Below are 15,596 nucleotides of genomic sequence, written 5' to 3'. Positions count from 1 at the left end.
ATCTGATGAGACAGGCAGATATCATTGGGGAGAGGCTGTCTTCACATAACCTGGATCCAAGTCATTAAAGCTTAAAGATTAAAGCCAGCATCTTTTTTGGGACCTGGAAGCTAAGTGGCAACTAACGCACCTCACCAAGTAAAGGTGTAATGTCCTGCTCTAGAGATACATATAACTACCTGTACTATGCATCCTGTACCAACTGAAGGTTCCATATACTCTTCAAGGGCAGTCCCATGTAGAGTGCATTAAAGTAATTCAATCAGGAAGTAACTAGGGCATGAGTGACAGTGAGTAGACCACCCAAATCTAGGAATAGGTGGAACACAAAGTTGTACATAGGTTCTCCTGATGGCTACCAGCTCTTCAAACAGGAATCATGAGTCCAGGAGGACACCCACATTGTCTACCAATCTTGAGTTAGAAAATGCAGTGCCAACTAAGATTACTCTATGCTGACCTGGCAATTAGAAGCAGCAGCCAAAAGCCAGGACTCTTCCCATATCCAGGCCAATCAAATTCTAATCTTACTGTCCTCAGCAATCATCCCTGGGAAGAGAAGCTAGGCACCCCATGGCACCCTAAGCCAGGTATCTCAAGCTTCACTAGCTCTCAATACTGTCAGGGTATACAGCAAGCACCTTCCCACTTTAGCACAACAGGCACACACATTCCCTGATACCCTTCCCTTGCTGCTACCACCAGCAAGCAAAGGGATCTTTTCAAATTCGTCCCTGACCAATTCCTCCTTAAGATGTCACCCAGAGGAAGGAGAAAGAGGGAGGAATCAATCCTCATTCCAAGTGGGAAATCCACAGTCCAACACTTTTCCTTCCATTTTTCTTCCTTGGAGTTATAGGAGGAAAGACAAAAAGGCCTCCAGGAAGGAGAGTGTCCACAATAGTCTGCTACTTTACTGTAAACCCATCACCACCACCAACTTGCCTATCCAATGCTCACACCACAGCTGAGTTCACAGATGAAATAATACAGCAAACTCAGGAAAAGAACAAAAACAGACCATCCTCTGTGTGGCTCATCCTTTAGCCTGCTCTTCAACCCATTCTTCCAGGAAACAGCCTGAAAGGTCCTACAGAGCACCCTGAACAATTCTTCCAAGCACTGGATCCCTCAAGGCCAGTCAAACTGAAAAAGCCACCACCATTTTTTTTTAAAAAAAGACACCTCTATAGATGTAGCAAAAATGGTCAGCAAGGTAGGTGTGGTCAATGCCACAAGACAGCAAGCACAATCATTTCCAACCCACTCTCTGAGCTCAAAGAAATCCAAATTGTTCTGAGCAAATCCAAAAGCCCAGATTTCATTTAGCTGACACCTCCAAAACATCCCTCCAATCCAGAGGAGCAGCAATTCCATGGCTTCCAGTCCCTTTGACCTTAGTTTCCTGGTTTCTGGATACCCTCTTTCTTGGAGGGATGTTTTGGGGGTGTCATCTAAATGAAATTGCCTGATTGGTATATAGCAGTGATGGCAAACCTTTTAGACACCAAGTGCCCATAAACCACCCCACCACTGCCCTGCTCCCCACCCCCATCCCGCCCTGCCACCGCTCTGTCTCACCCCTGCCCCACCCCTGCCCTGTCCCCCTGGGCCACCCACCACCTCCATGGCCCGCCACAGATCGCCCAGGTAGCCCAGAAGTGCCATGGCAGACACACACTCTGCCCTGCAGCAGCATATGCGTGCGACAAGGCACAAGGGCGGAGTCTTGTCCCCACTGCCCGGCTGCCATGTCCTTGGCTGTGCTGCTCCATGCAGGCTGCGCCTGGGGGTGACTCTCCTCTGGGGAGGCTGCTGGTGAGGAGGGGGCCATGGGGGAGATGGGGCTGGGGCAACAGTGCGCATGCCCACAGAGAGAGCTCGCCACCACTGGTATATAGGTATTTATTCCTAATCCCAATAACCCCAAAATAATGAAAAAGGTATCATGACATCACGGCACAAGCTATGCTTTTTCATATTTGCAATGTGATAGCACATGCAAGTACATAAGGCATGAAGCTTGCATTTGCTATCTCCCTGCCATGAGTGAGTTCGCCATCTTTTATTGTCATAAGGATTGAATGGTAAAACTTCATATAGTAGTTTGACATAAACATATGCGTCAAACTGGGGAGGTCCAAGCTCAATAAATCTTCGTTTACTCAAATTTCACTGGGGGAAAAATGATACATTGAAGCGACAGAAAGCCATTGTTTGAGGGGAGTTGGGTATTGATTGAGAAATGGATTGCATGTTTTTTTGCTTGTTCTATATAATAAATTGTTGAATAAAGAGGATTATCTCTTTGGTGGTAGTGATTTAACTGTAACCTGTATTGGAGCATGCTTCTGAATGCCTTCCAGGTGCTTGACACTTCATCTTTCATCATTCAATATTGCTGTCCAATACACAAGGGCCTGAGGTTGGGAAAGGATTATGCTTGGAGTTTCCTGTGTTTTGCTGTAAAGTGATTTGCTTACCTGATTCATTGTATTTTCCTGGAGCTGATATGACTTGTTATTTGGAAAATTAAAAAGGGTTGAGACAGAAATGAAAAGAATAGGTATAATGCAAAGACAACCCAAAAGAAAATGCAATACATACAATACCTGCATCACTGAAACCATTTCATTTAACTCTTCATTTGCCTTTCAGCCATTTTTTCCCCATGTCAAAATGTCAATACTTTCATACCCTGAATTGCACCTGTTACAACTAATAAAAAATATTGGTGTGTGTGTGAAAGCTGAATATGAGTAGGATAAAGCTGTGTTAAAAGATTTAGAGGAGCCTAAGTTTACTAAAATCCACAGAGCAAACTACCGAAACTCAGCTCATAATTATACTCCCTGTGGACTGCCGTGGGCTTAAGAGACCACAACATTCAAAATAAAAGAAATTCTTCTTAGGGGGAGATAGAGAGACATTATTCCAAGTATTTTAACATACTACAAGATTTTTTATATTAGAGTAAGTGCTTCACATTCAAGTAAGGAAATGAACTTTTTCCTTTTCTTTGAACTCATAGTTAAGTCTGGTACAAAACCTTCAGTGGAATACAAGAAAATATTCCAAGTGTTGTATAGATTCAATAGATGCACCAGAAATAGACGTAATTGTTCCTTATGAATACTTTTTTCCCATTTGTATAAAACCCATTATTTTTATAATGTCCTTATAGAAATAATAGCAGTAATCAAAACAAGAGCTCTTATCTCATTAACAGAGTATCACATAATGCAAACAAACAATCCAGAGAGAAGGCTGCATGATTGAAGGAATGAAGGAATGAATGGATTGAGAGGGAGGGAGGGGGGAAGAGAAAGGGGATACAGGCAGGCAGGAAGCTTTCCAATGCTTCCTTCCAGTGTCCCATAAGGAAGCTCAATGGGAAAGCCAGCAGGAAGTTGGAAATCTTTCCAACTCCCACTACTTTTTTGCTGGCCAATATCTCTAAAACAATGACCCAATGGGACACAGGTTGTCCAGTAAACATCTAACAATGCTTACTTATATATTGGATCACTACAATCTTTTTTTAAAAAATATTTTTATTCATAATACAATTAAAACAACAATGGACAAACATGACATTCCAGAATGAATTTTCCTATCAGTTCCTATCATGGTACAAAAGCTTAATACATCATTCTTAACCTCTATATAAGCTCATCTTCTATACAATACAATTATATATACAATTATATGTACAGTTATATAGATCTTTTAATTCTACCATTAACTTGAAGTCCGAGCAGTTCTCCTTAATTCATACCAACGGTAAAATTTGCCCCAGATTTCGAAGTATTCGTGTTTGGATCACTACAATCTTGAAGAAATCTTCAGAGGCTCATGCCTGCTTGTTTTACATGTTGGATCAACATACTGCTTTTTATAGCTACATAGATATACATCAGTTGTTCCTATGCAATCTGTTACTGAATAGCAGAATCTACCACAGTTACTGTGTTCTGTAAATGTCTCCAAAACATCTGGTTGGCCATCACTGGAAGAAGAATGGAGGGATTAATTTTCCAGTGAAGCTGAACCATTGCCCTTTTAATTTAGTGAACTTCTTCAAACATAACATGACTTTGTAAAATACATTGTCAAGATCAAATTACAGCATAAATCAATTTGCAAGCATTTCAGTTTGAAAACTAGAAAAGAAATAACAAGTGGCTTACATTTCATGCATTTAGTTTGAAATCTTTCCATTTCCATTATGACATTGGTTACAAGTGAAAAGGATGGCAAACACAACCTGTCAAGTAATCCTGTGTTCTCCATAAGTCAGCAGTGTTTACACTCTAAGCAGTTTTAAGAATTAATGATTGTTTGACAGCAATAGCAGTCAAGATGAAGAAGCCACGTTTTTTTTTTCTTTCTTCTGTAGGAAAAGCAGAGCCAGAAGAATATTTACTATAATAATGGTTTTGTCTCTTAATTTTTTTTCAGGGCAATCAATCTACATTTCATTTCCATTTTTACAGATGTTTAGATGTTTCCCTGCATTGCTGAGAAAAGTGAAATAGCCAGTTAGTTAGGGCACTTGCTATGTGTGCTTGGAAGTGACAGATCTGAAATTTCTTACAGTTTGCATGTTTTGGAGTATATAAGCAAGGTTTCTAATGGTCAAGATCTATTTATGTCAAAAAAAAAAAAAAAAACCAAGAACATACACAGACAGGTCTGGTTCATATAGAATGCAAAATCATAATAAAGTTCATTTGTTTTTGTTTAATATATTGTACTAGTCCAACCAATTGTGGTTTATTCAGCAAATTATAATTAAAGAATCCATGGCTTAAAGTGATGTGAGAAAACCATCATAAAAACAATTTAGATTCTGGAAGGAATGGAATTTTGACTTTATTGGCTACTTATGTGATGTTTTCCCCAAAATTTGTTAGGACTGCTTTATTTGAGTAGGGCTGAGACATGAACTATTCATATAACAAGTCAAAAATAATATCCTCTTATCTTTCTAAGGTTTATGGCTTTTAATCCAATTGCATTCTTTCTTACTGGAAGAAGTTAATCAAAAATCTTGTTGAAGATTTTTTAAAAAACAAATGAAAATATATGTTTGGGTTTCCTGTCATTATTCCACTGTAATTCATTCAATCGTTACCTGAAAAGACAGATATAAAATAAAATTGCCATGGATTTCAATGAAGTCAAATTGATGGAATCCTTCAAAATAGATTGTACCATATCATGTAGAGACAGAAATTCTATCATTCTTCTTTCATAAATCTATGCCCTTCCCCCCAAAAAATGTTTATTTACTTTGCTTTACCTGTATTCTTCCTGAATACTCTAGGCAGCAAACAATCTCAGCATAAAATAATCTCATTTCAAAAGATCCAAATATACAGTTAAGACATTTCTTTGAGAAAGATGAGACCAAGTATGAGTATATATTTGAGAAAAGTAACTGATACCTAACTTTTTGTTGATTCGGTGAACTGGTTATGATAAATCTGTGAGGTGTATCACACTGATGATGCTGCCGCTGCAAGGCACCTTGTGCTGGTGATGATGTCAATGTGTCGCACGTCATGCTGGTGATGATGTCAATGCAATGCACGTCGTGCCAGCGATTACATCAATGCGACGCGCGTTGCGCCAGTGATAATGACAATGTGACGTGTGTGGCACTGGTGATGACAATGTGGTGATGATGAGTATGTGAGGCGTGTTGCACCGGTAATGACGACGAACAGAACCAGTTGTTAAATTATATGAATCTTACCACTGGAGATAAGGTAAAGTTTTCTTCAAGCTGAACTCAGTTCTTGTTGAATTCTTGGATGTATCTTCATAGCTTCTTGGCAGCAATACAAAAATTATTTGCTTGGGATGTTTTTGTGACTTTTCAGCTTAGCCTACAACGTTTATATTCCCTGGAGAAGTCCCAGACACATATTATCCATGCCTGACCAAGGTTTTAAGCCCAGAGAAGGCCAGTCAGATACTGCCACTCACAAAGCTCCATATTAAGCTAAATATCTTAGGGAAAACTTCAAACAGTAAAGAATGCTTTCTCAGAAATCAGAAGTTAAAAGTGCAAAAATGTAAAAAAAGGATATTAAATTTTATATCACTTCCACAAATATTCTCTTCTATTGGTATCAAAGTCATCCAGCTGGTTTCCATGACTAAGACAGAACTAGCATATGGGTTTCTGCACTATTCAGTGCTTTAACTGTTTGGCCAAACTGACTTTCCTGAACATGTATAATCAAAAATAAATTCTATTAGGTTCAATGGAGCTTGCTCCCCAACAGAAATGTGGTATTAGACCCTTGAACCTAGCAGAATTTATTTTTGATTTTATACATGTTCAGGGGAGTCAGTTTGGCCAAACAGTTAAAGCACTAGTTGAGTAGTGCAGAAACCTGTGTGCTAGTTCTGTCTTAGTCATGGAAACCAGCTAGATGACTTTGGTACTACAGCTCAGGGTTGAACTCAGTGGTGGGATTCAAATATGTGAACAAACAGTTTTCTGTGTGGATGCCACTTCCGAAAGTCCATTCTGGGCCTGGGCAACAAAAAATTAGCTACAGGTTCTGCTGAAGTGATGCAAACTGGCTGAATCCTACCGTTGGTTGAACTGTGAGGTCCTTTGTGCTCTCTGAGCTTTATTGTTGTCTTACAGATGTTTCATTACACAACTATTTAACATCATCAGTGCTAGAAAGGAAAGTTTGCTCTCTGTTTATATACAGATGGTATATATTTTGTATATGGAAGATGATTTGGGGCCAGTCATTCTCTTTTAGCCCTAGAAAAATGACAATGGTGAACCACTACCAAAAATATTGATAAGAAAACTAAATGGGCTTCTTTGTGTACTTACCATATGTCATACCTAACTGGGAGGAACACACAAACAAAATGATGTACTGATTTGCAGGGTAAATTTATCATAATCAGAAACTGTGCCAACATTTCAGGTATGTTGGCCAGGATTTCCCCCGCTTATGTTTTATATTTACATTTGAGTCTTTGAATACTTTCAACAGCTCTTGTTCTCTTTAAGTATCTGTCAAGGGAAAGGTTATATTGCCATTCTGCTTCCCAGCAATACAAATCCTCTAGCATTATGGTTCAGAGGTACTGGAAACTTCTACATTCTTCTTCCTGTTTGAGGTTAGAATGAAATGAAGGAAAATACATTTTGTGACTTTTGTATTTATTTATATGTGACAAAGGAGCTATTAAGAAATTAATAACAATACAGCTTCAAAGACCAAAAATATTCCATTATGATATTGCATATGCAGTTCTGCTTTCAAATACCAATTTCATCCATCAATTGGATCTTGGCAAGTTAATTTTATTTGAATGCAGCCTCCAAGAGAGCAGGTACTGTATGTAGTAGAATGCCATAACATTTCTTTTTAGACGGGTCCTAAAAAAAATCTAATAATGTTCGATGTAATTGGAACTGACCTAATTTGAATTTAAATTATTGGCACCACCACTTGGGTGGTGTCCTGGGAAATAGTATTATGAAAGTTTTTTATATTTCTACAGTTGTGGACTAACTCCAAAATATATGCCAAATAATTGAAGAAGCAGTTGGATTTCTTCCAGTCTATTAGGCAAAAGCTTTCTACAGTAGTTGCTTAATCATGACAGTGACAGTTTGACAGGTGTGTCAAACTTCCGGCCCATGGGCCAGATGCAACATAGCGAAACCGCGCCCACCCCATTGCTGGCAATGGCAAAAAAATCGTGATACGTCTCATTACTTCACGTGATGTTGCAAGTTTGACACCCCCGCCTCTAGAGGTACTGAAGTAGGTGTAGATGTTGCTGCTAAAATTGCATCTTTGTTTTTGAGGGAAGGGCGTCATTTCACATAGGGCTGACTTCACTCTTGATGCCATAAATGACGCAGGGCCATTGTGAATTGTCACTCAGTTTATTAAACAAAAAAAAGTTTACATCTGCGATCTGGAGTTCAGCCACATTAAAAGGTTTATAATAGTAATAGTAATAATAATAAAGTTGGAAGGGATCTTGGAATCATCTAGTCCAACCCCCTGCTCAGGCAGGAAACCCTATACCATTTCAGACAAGTGACTGTCCAGTCTCTTCTTAAAAACTTCCAGTGTTGGAGCATTCACAGCTTCTGGAGGCAGGTCGTTCTACTGTAATTGTTCTAACTGTCAGGAAATTTCTCCTTAGTTCTAGGTTGCTTCTCTCTTTGGTTAGTTTCCATCTGTTGCTTCTTGTCTTGCCTTCAGGTGCTTTGGAGAATAGCTTGACTCCCTCTTCTTTGTGGCAGCCCCTGAGATATTGGAACACTGCTATCATGTACCCCCTTGTCTTTCTCTTCATTAGACTAGACATCCCCAATTCTAGCAACCGTTCCTCATATGTTTTAGCCTCCAGTCCCCTAATCATCTTTGTTGCTCTTTTCTCTACTCTTTCTAGAGTCTCAACATCTTTTGGTGACCAAACCTGGATGCAGTATTCCAAGTGTGGCTTTACCAAGGCACTGTAAAGTGGTATTAACACTTCACGTGATCTTGATTCTATCCCTCTGTTAATACAGCCTAGCACTGTGTTGGCTTTTTTGGCAGCTGCAGCACACTGCTGGCTCATATTTAAGTGATTGTTCACTAGGACTCTAAGATCCCTCTCACAGTTGCTATTATTGTTTGTTAGTTGGCAGGCTATGTGATGATTGTTACTGACCACTAGAAGTAAGAAGTAGAAGCTTTGCTGGCTGAGGAATTCTGGGAATTGAAGTCCACAAGTCTTAAAGTTGCCAAGGTTGAGAACCCCTGCGTAAAGGATTTGAACATAAGGAGATTACCTATGCCTGATGACTCCCATTACAACAAATGGTTCACATAATATCTCTTCTTGCTCAATAGCAATTTTAGCATCTGTCAAAACTACAGAAACTCCCTGGGAGGATTGGGGGAGAGGTCTTGAGGCTTTTAGTATGAGGTCCTGTAGTTCTCAAGTCTGAGAGTGCATAAAGCATCCAAAATACTTCATACAGGTAAATATCTCTCTGTATCATAGGAAATGAGAACTCTAGCAGCAAAATTAGGTGGTAAAATAATAGAATCAGAAACTTTCCTTGACAGATTAAAAAAATAATCTTATCTAACTAATGCTAGTATAAATATATTATTTCTCTAATATAAAATTTATTTTTTGAGTTCTGTTTCTGTTTCTTTTCCTCCCTCTCACCCAAAGGTTCAGGAACAGAACTGGGACGATTTGGACAATTCCAAACTTTTCTGGTCTAGTAGTTTTTCATAACAAAATGTTTCAGAACAATTGTTATTGTTTGGTCATTTGCCTTGAATAAATTGGCTCAGTACCTATTTCAAATTATGGAAGTTATTCTGTTTTTTTCTGCACATATGAGGATACAGCATGCATTCTTAATCTGTCTGTATATTTGTTGCTTATAATTGGTGTTCTTTGTTTGATGCTCAGGTTCACAGGCAAACATGGCATTTTGAAATGAGCGCACTTATAAATTATTTTAATAATTTACTATAGAGAAATACAAATAACCTTTTTTTAAAAAAAATCAGATTGATAGTGGTCAGTGATGGATTTAAATTCCTTCCAAAAAAGATACAGTCTATTAAATGCTTTAAAATACTGAATTTGATCACAAGAGAACCAGGGATGGGAAAGCCAGATAAATATTAAGAGAACTTTCTTAAATATGTTTTCTCTTTCTACAGCATTGGAGTACAAAGAATAGAATGATTTTTCATGGAGCAATTGTAACATTTACTAAGACTTTTCTGATTGCCAATATAACCAACTAAGTGCTGAACATTTTATCTATCAATGTAAATTGCGTTCTTGTCATTAATATATGTGTGTATTTTATATGTGCTATTTTTCACCTTCTTCCTTCCACTAGTTAATACCCACAATGAGCTGAGAATCTTTAAGAGGAAAAAGTGTGATGAAAAGTAATAGTTTGCATAGTATTTGTGTTGAGTCAACAGGCATATGATGCTCAGCCTCTAAAATTCTCCATCGTTAGATTAAGTTATTACAATTACTTAGATGATTGAGTGTATTTTGGCATCATAAGTGGTTTTAAGGACTTACATAATTCTGTATGCTTGCATAATAGAAGTTTGTTTTGCTTTTCTTTATTCTTCTTACTCCTTTTTCTCTGCTTAGAAAAATGAGAAAAGGGAAACAAAATTCTTAGCTGTCACTGAAGACCTTACTAATGGCAAACTAGCACTGCTAAAGACAATTGAATAACTTATCTGTACTATTCAGGTCCCTATTGTTTGCTCTAGGACTCTGTCCTCTGGTTCACCATCAGTTCCATTTGACCTTTCGCTTCCAAAATAGTAAATCCAAAGTGGAAAGGATTCAATCATTTCTCCTCTTCATACAATAAAGCCACCTTCTCTAGCTTGGGGTTCTCCAGAGCTCTTGAGGTTAAATTGTCTAGGATTCCAAGAAACTGTGATCCAGTATATTTAGAGGAGATCAGATTAAAGAAGACAGTACCCCCTTTTCCATGGATGTTAATGTGATTCTTGTAATTTAAATATTCTTTTAAATCTATATTTTCGCTCTAGGTTATTGTTAAATATTACCACGAAAGCCATAAAATGAAAACAAAAACACATTAAACATACTACATAAAGTTATATGCATAAACTATTTATATCCTGGTTTGCAAAGTTCACTGATTTCTTTATTGCTTCATATTTCTTGAATCAAGGATTAAAAGAAAGTCAAGGAAGAAAGTGATAAAATATATAAAAAAGTCCTTAATTCTTTGCACCATGCATTTAAATAAGTTTATATAAGATCAGAATTTTCCAGTTTAGCAAGTGAATATCAGATGTGACCAAGGCATTAGCTGTTTACATTAAACTTGGCTAATAATAACAAGTGTAATCCTTTAAAAAATGCCATCCTGCATTGGACTGGCACCAAGATAAGACTCCTCTTTTATATGCAGTGCATGATTTTCCTATATGTCTATGCTTGGGCAAGATAAAATTGCTTGCAGTTTTCCAAAATTTACAGCTGTTTGTGCAGTGCTATGAATGCGTAGCAATTCATGTGATAACTCCTCCATATTAGAAATGGAATTAATGAGAAAGTGCTTTGGGGCATGTGGTTCATATCAGCTTGGGAGCACCACCAAGTTCAATGGATTGGCGTCAGAAAAGCTAAATGAAGCCAGCCTCTGTCTGTTTCTGTTGCCTGTTACTCAATCTTTATAAAATTATAATGTTATTACAATAGAATATAATGTGGTTGCATCAGCATAACTTTTAGCAATCAAAAGAGAGGGGAAAGGAAAGGAAAGGGAGGATATCAGTCTCAGGTTCAGCTTTCAACATTTACTACTTTTTAAAATTAAAAATATTCTCCATAATTTTACTTTAATTCTTGATTTTTAGTGCAACAGAGCTATTTTTTCTCAATTTGAAGAATTATTCTGGGGCATTCTATGACTAGAAAATCCAAAGTTTATCCATATTTTGATAATTTATCGCAAGGACTGTTGAGATGCTTACTTTGTTCAGTTTTTGCTGTGTACTATATAGTAGAATGGATTTTTTTTTCAAATGTATATTAACAAGCTGTAACCTCATTCTTGCTTACCTGACTTTAAATTGATTTTCAGGACAATATTATATACAGCGAAGTTCAGACATATTTAGATATACCTACCATGCTATTCTTTTCAGAGTAAGCATTGTTTTGGGGAATGCAGAAAAAGAAAAATAAGTCAACGAAATTAAATGTATGATATAACAAAATGAAAAGGAAGCAGAACTGCAACTGCTTCATACCGATCCAATTAACTTTATTTCTTAAACAGTCCTTGAACATTATCTCTTCTTTCTACCATGTCTACGCAGCTTTACTAAGTATCTTTTATTCTTTATTCTCCATTTTGGTTTTTCAGGATTCAATCTTCCTCATACATCCACAGCTTTCTCAAACACCTTGTTGTCAACCCATTCACTCATTCATACATACACTACTCCCCTTTTACGATCCTGTAGTCCCTATTAAGAGTAGAGTCAGGGCAACTGGATGGAGCTGAGTGGTTACTGGCCAAATGCCCTTCCTGATGCCATGTGAAATTCACAGCAGATATTTTTTCTTTGTGCCCTAGGAGAGAAAAAAAATGCCACTATCTGGGACTGAACTCTCAACCTTCCAAGTATCTTCACCACTAAGCTTCCATGGGATTCTACTTCCTTCATACACTGCTGTGTGTAAAAGTTTATGCACTATTTGTCAAGCTGTACCTTTCACTGAACCCATAAGAGAACAATAGCTGACCTCTACATAGTACAGGTAGTCCTCGACTTACAACAGTTCATTTAGTTGCCATTCAAAGTTACAACGACATTAAAAACAGTGAATTATAACCATTTTTCACACCTACAACCGTTACAGCATCCCTTTAGTCATGTGATTTATATTCAGATGCTTGATAACTGACTCTTTATGATGGTTGCTGTGTCCCAGGGTCATGTGATCACCTTTTGCAACCTTCTGACAAAGTCAATGGGGAAATCTGATTCACTTGGCAACTGTGTTACTAATTTAACAACTGCAGTGATTCAGTTAACAAATGTGGCAAGAAAAGTCCTAAAATGGGGCAAAACTCACTTAACAAATTTCTCACTTAGCAACATAAATTTTTGTTGTAAGCAGAGCACTACCTGTACTATGAAACGTGACATATTTCTGCAAAATTACTATTTATCAGCAGTGGTATACAGTTTTGAAGTGATTTCATTTAGCAACAAATCTCCAGATCCATGTTCCTGTGAAGCTTTCTGGTTCAGAAACTGCCTCTCAACATGAGAAAGATGAACCTAAATGTGCAACCCAGCTGCCCCCCCCCTCCAGTCCTGAGGTTATTCTTGGCATATTTGTTGGAATGCAAGAATAGGTTCTTGGAAATGCATAGTTTTCAAAGATTGCAAAAACTATTCATACACAGGATAAGAACCATTTGAATGTCAAATTTATTTTTCATGCATTTGGTCTGATATTTGTAACGCGCCGACTAGCCCACAGAAATCATCTTTGCTCCAAGTATCCCAATTATCTCTCTGAACAAACACAGTGAACCAGAAATAGCTAAATCAGGTGTGTATGTCCACTGCCGCCTGTTTGCTCAGTATGCAAATTAGAGTGGATTCTTGGGGATTACATTTGGCTTTCTGTGTGTAGGGGAAAAAAAAAAGAGCCGACATTTACTGTCTGAAACAGACAGAGAAAGAAAAAGAAGAAGAAGAAAAAAGAAGCTGTATTTGCAGCTTAATATTCTTTCTCTAACCACTTGGAATAACAGAGTATAGAAAAACTGAAAGTAAAGTCAACTTGGAAAACCCAAATAGAAAGATTTAAGAAGTGGAAAGGACTTTTTTTTCAAAATCAAGAACGTGCACTTCCCCCCCCCCACACACACATACCCAAATACATGAGCTGTAAGTCTGAGGAGACCCCTACTCATAAAAGAAACTAGATGAGAAAGGTAAAGGTAATGACGAAGGTTGAGATTTTTTATCAGCTACACCTCTCTGGCAGTGAACTGTCTTTTAGAAAGCTGCTGACGGAGCTTTGGCATTTGATCATATCCAACTGCTGATTAACACAGCACTATTTTATATTTAACTCTGACCAGAGCAGGAGGAGTTGGGGGTGGGGTTGTGCTGCTTATAAGGCAAATAGGAGCAGCTACAAAGTTCTTCTACATGCGTTTCCTCTTTCTTCTCTCCTGAACCGATTCCTGCTTTACCAATCATTTTCCTTTGGAAAAAAAATCAAACTTCTTTTTTTTTTTTGTTAACTGTCTGACAGAGAACTGAAGGGAGGGAGAGAGGAGAGAGGCAAGCAAAAGCAGATGAGAAGGAAAGAGGAAGAGACAACTTATTAAATACAGTGGAGTCCTTTCAGCCAAAGAGAGAGAAGAGAGCAAGCAAGCAACCGCACTATTGCTTAATGTGTCTGTTTTAAGTTTGGTGAGCATAGTGGGAGATGCAAGGAATGGATATTGAAGATAAGTCATCCAAAATGCATTGCATGAAAGGCAAGCACGTGGCCATCATTTGTGGAGTGGTAATTGCGGTGGGTTTAATTTTGGGACTCGGATTAGGTTTAGGATTAAAACCTGAGGCCTGCAATCCTCCAGAAGACAATGGGCAAGTGTCAACAAAACCACCCACATCCAGTACTCCAGATGTCACAAATCCTTCAGGGAGCAGTGTGTTTTGCAGTGCCAAAAATGATGAAAATGGAGGCTGGACAACTTTCAGGCTGCCCAACTATGTTCACCCTGTTCATTACGACTTAGACTTGACTCCTGAGATGGAAGCCGAGGTATACACCGGAATGGTAAATATCTCCATCAGGTTGGAAGAACAGACAACCAAGCATTTGTGGCTTCACCTGAGAGAAACAAAGATCACGGAAATGCCTCAGCTCAGGACATCCTTGGGCCAGGTCATTGAGATAAAGCGTTGCTTTGGATATGAACCACAAGAATATGTGGTGATAGAGGCAGAAGAAGACCTACGTCCTGGCAACTATTTCCTGAGTATGAAGTTCAAAGGCTATTTGAATGGTTCCCTGGTTGGATTTTATAGCACAACTTATGGAGAGAATGGAAAGACCAAGTAAATCTTTCTTTTAACATTTTTTGCACTATTATTTTTGCACAAGGCTATTCTCTCTTTCTCTCTCCATCTTACACTTTCTCTTTCCTCACCACAAAACTGTGGTCTTTCATATATGGATATATATATAATGAATATTAGGGAATGGGATAATGGGATAATGATAGCTACAACACGGAGATGGTGGTCTGGGAATATGGTTTATTTTTGCTTATGAATTTATCACATATTTACAAAGGCAACAAAATAAGCACATATCTCTTATGCTTTTGTTCTATAAAGTTCTTTATCTTATTCTTAATCTTACTTTTATATTGTTAGGCAGAATGTTCCAAGATAGGAAACATATGTCTGGTAGTTTAATTTAAATTATTATATTAGAAGCGAAATTCATTATTTATACAATGATGGCCTTGTTTTTGTAGAAAATACATCCAGGAAGCCTTGCATTTTTTTTTTCTTTTAATGCACAATTTCTTCCCTTTGTTGCCTATAAAGTATCTTGATGTATAATGGTTTGGTAATAACATGGCAGCATCCAGATTAAGAGTTGACTACTGTTAGAGATGTAGAAATGTTATCAGTGGAATGTTATCTAGTGGAAGGCTAGGTAGGAATCTGGTTGTTGCTTCTCATCCTCCTAATCGCAACTTCAAAGTGCAGCTGTTTTTGAAACAGGACTTTGGGAGTAGGGATGTCCATTGGTTGTGACACATGATCTCAGACTGTGAGAAATCTCAACATCTCAGTCCATATACGGAAATCCTTTTTTATTGGTTTTAAAATAATAACAAAAAGAAAAAGAAAAGGAACAACACACAAAGACATTTATGATAGAAATATATATATGTGACAGAGAAAAAAAAACATAAAAGTGCTTTCTAAAAAAAGTAAACAATGCAACAAGAAAAAGGA

At 37.7% G+C, this 15,596-nt stretch overlaps 1 protein-coding gene across 5 annotated transcripts in view; it reads left to right on the top strand.

Annotated features, from left to right (window-relative positions):
• LOC120305917 (glutamyl aminopeptidase) overlaps positions 1-15,596 on the top strand; it is a 129,258-nt gene that overhangs the window by 65,250 nt on the left and 48,412 nt on the right. The window contains exon 1 of one of the 5 annotated variants that reach the window (XM_039338339.1): positions 13,734-14,681. The exons of the other annotated variants lie outside the window; for them this stretch is intronic. Within the exon in view, the coding sequence (XP_039194273.1) occupies positions 14,044-14,681 (638 nt within the window). The 5' untranslated portion in view covers positions 13,734-14,043. Of the gene's footprint in view, positions 1-13,733; positions 14,682-15,596 lie in introns of those variants that run through there. 5 annotated transcript variants of the gene reach the window in all.

Source organism: Crotalus tigris, unplaced genomic scaffold (genome assembly GCF_016545835.1).
Source record: "Crotalus tigris isolate CLP2741 ecotype Arizona unplaced genomic scaffold, ASM1654583v1 scf7180000017695.2238764, whole genome shotgun sequence".
In the NCBI taxonomy this organism is placed as follows: Eukaryota; Metazoa; Chordata; class Lepidosauria; order Squamata; family Viperidae; genus Crotalus; species Crotalus tigris.
This window is presented reverse-complemented; position numbering and strand designations above follow the sequence as displayed.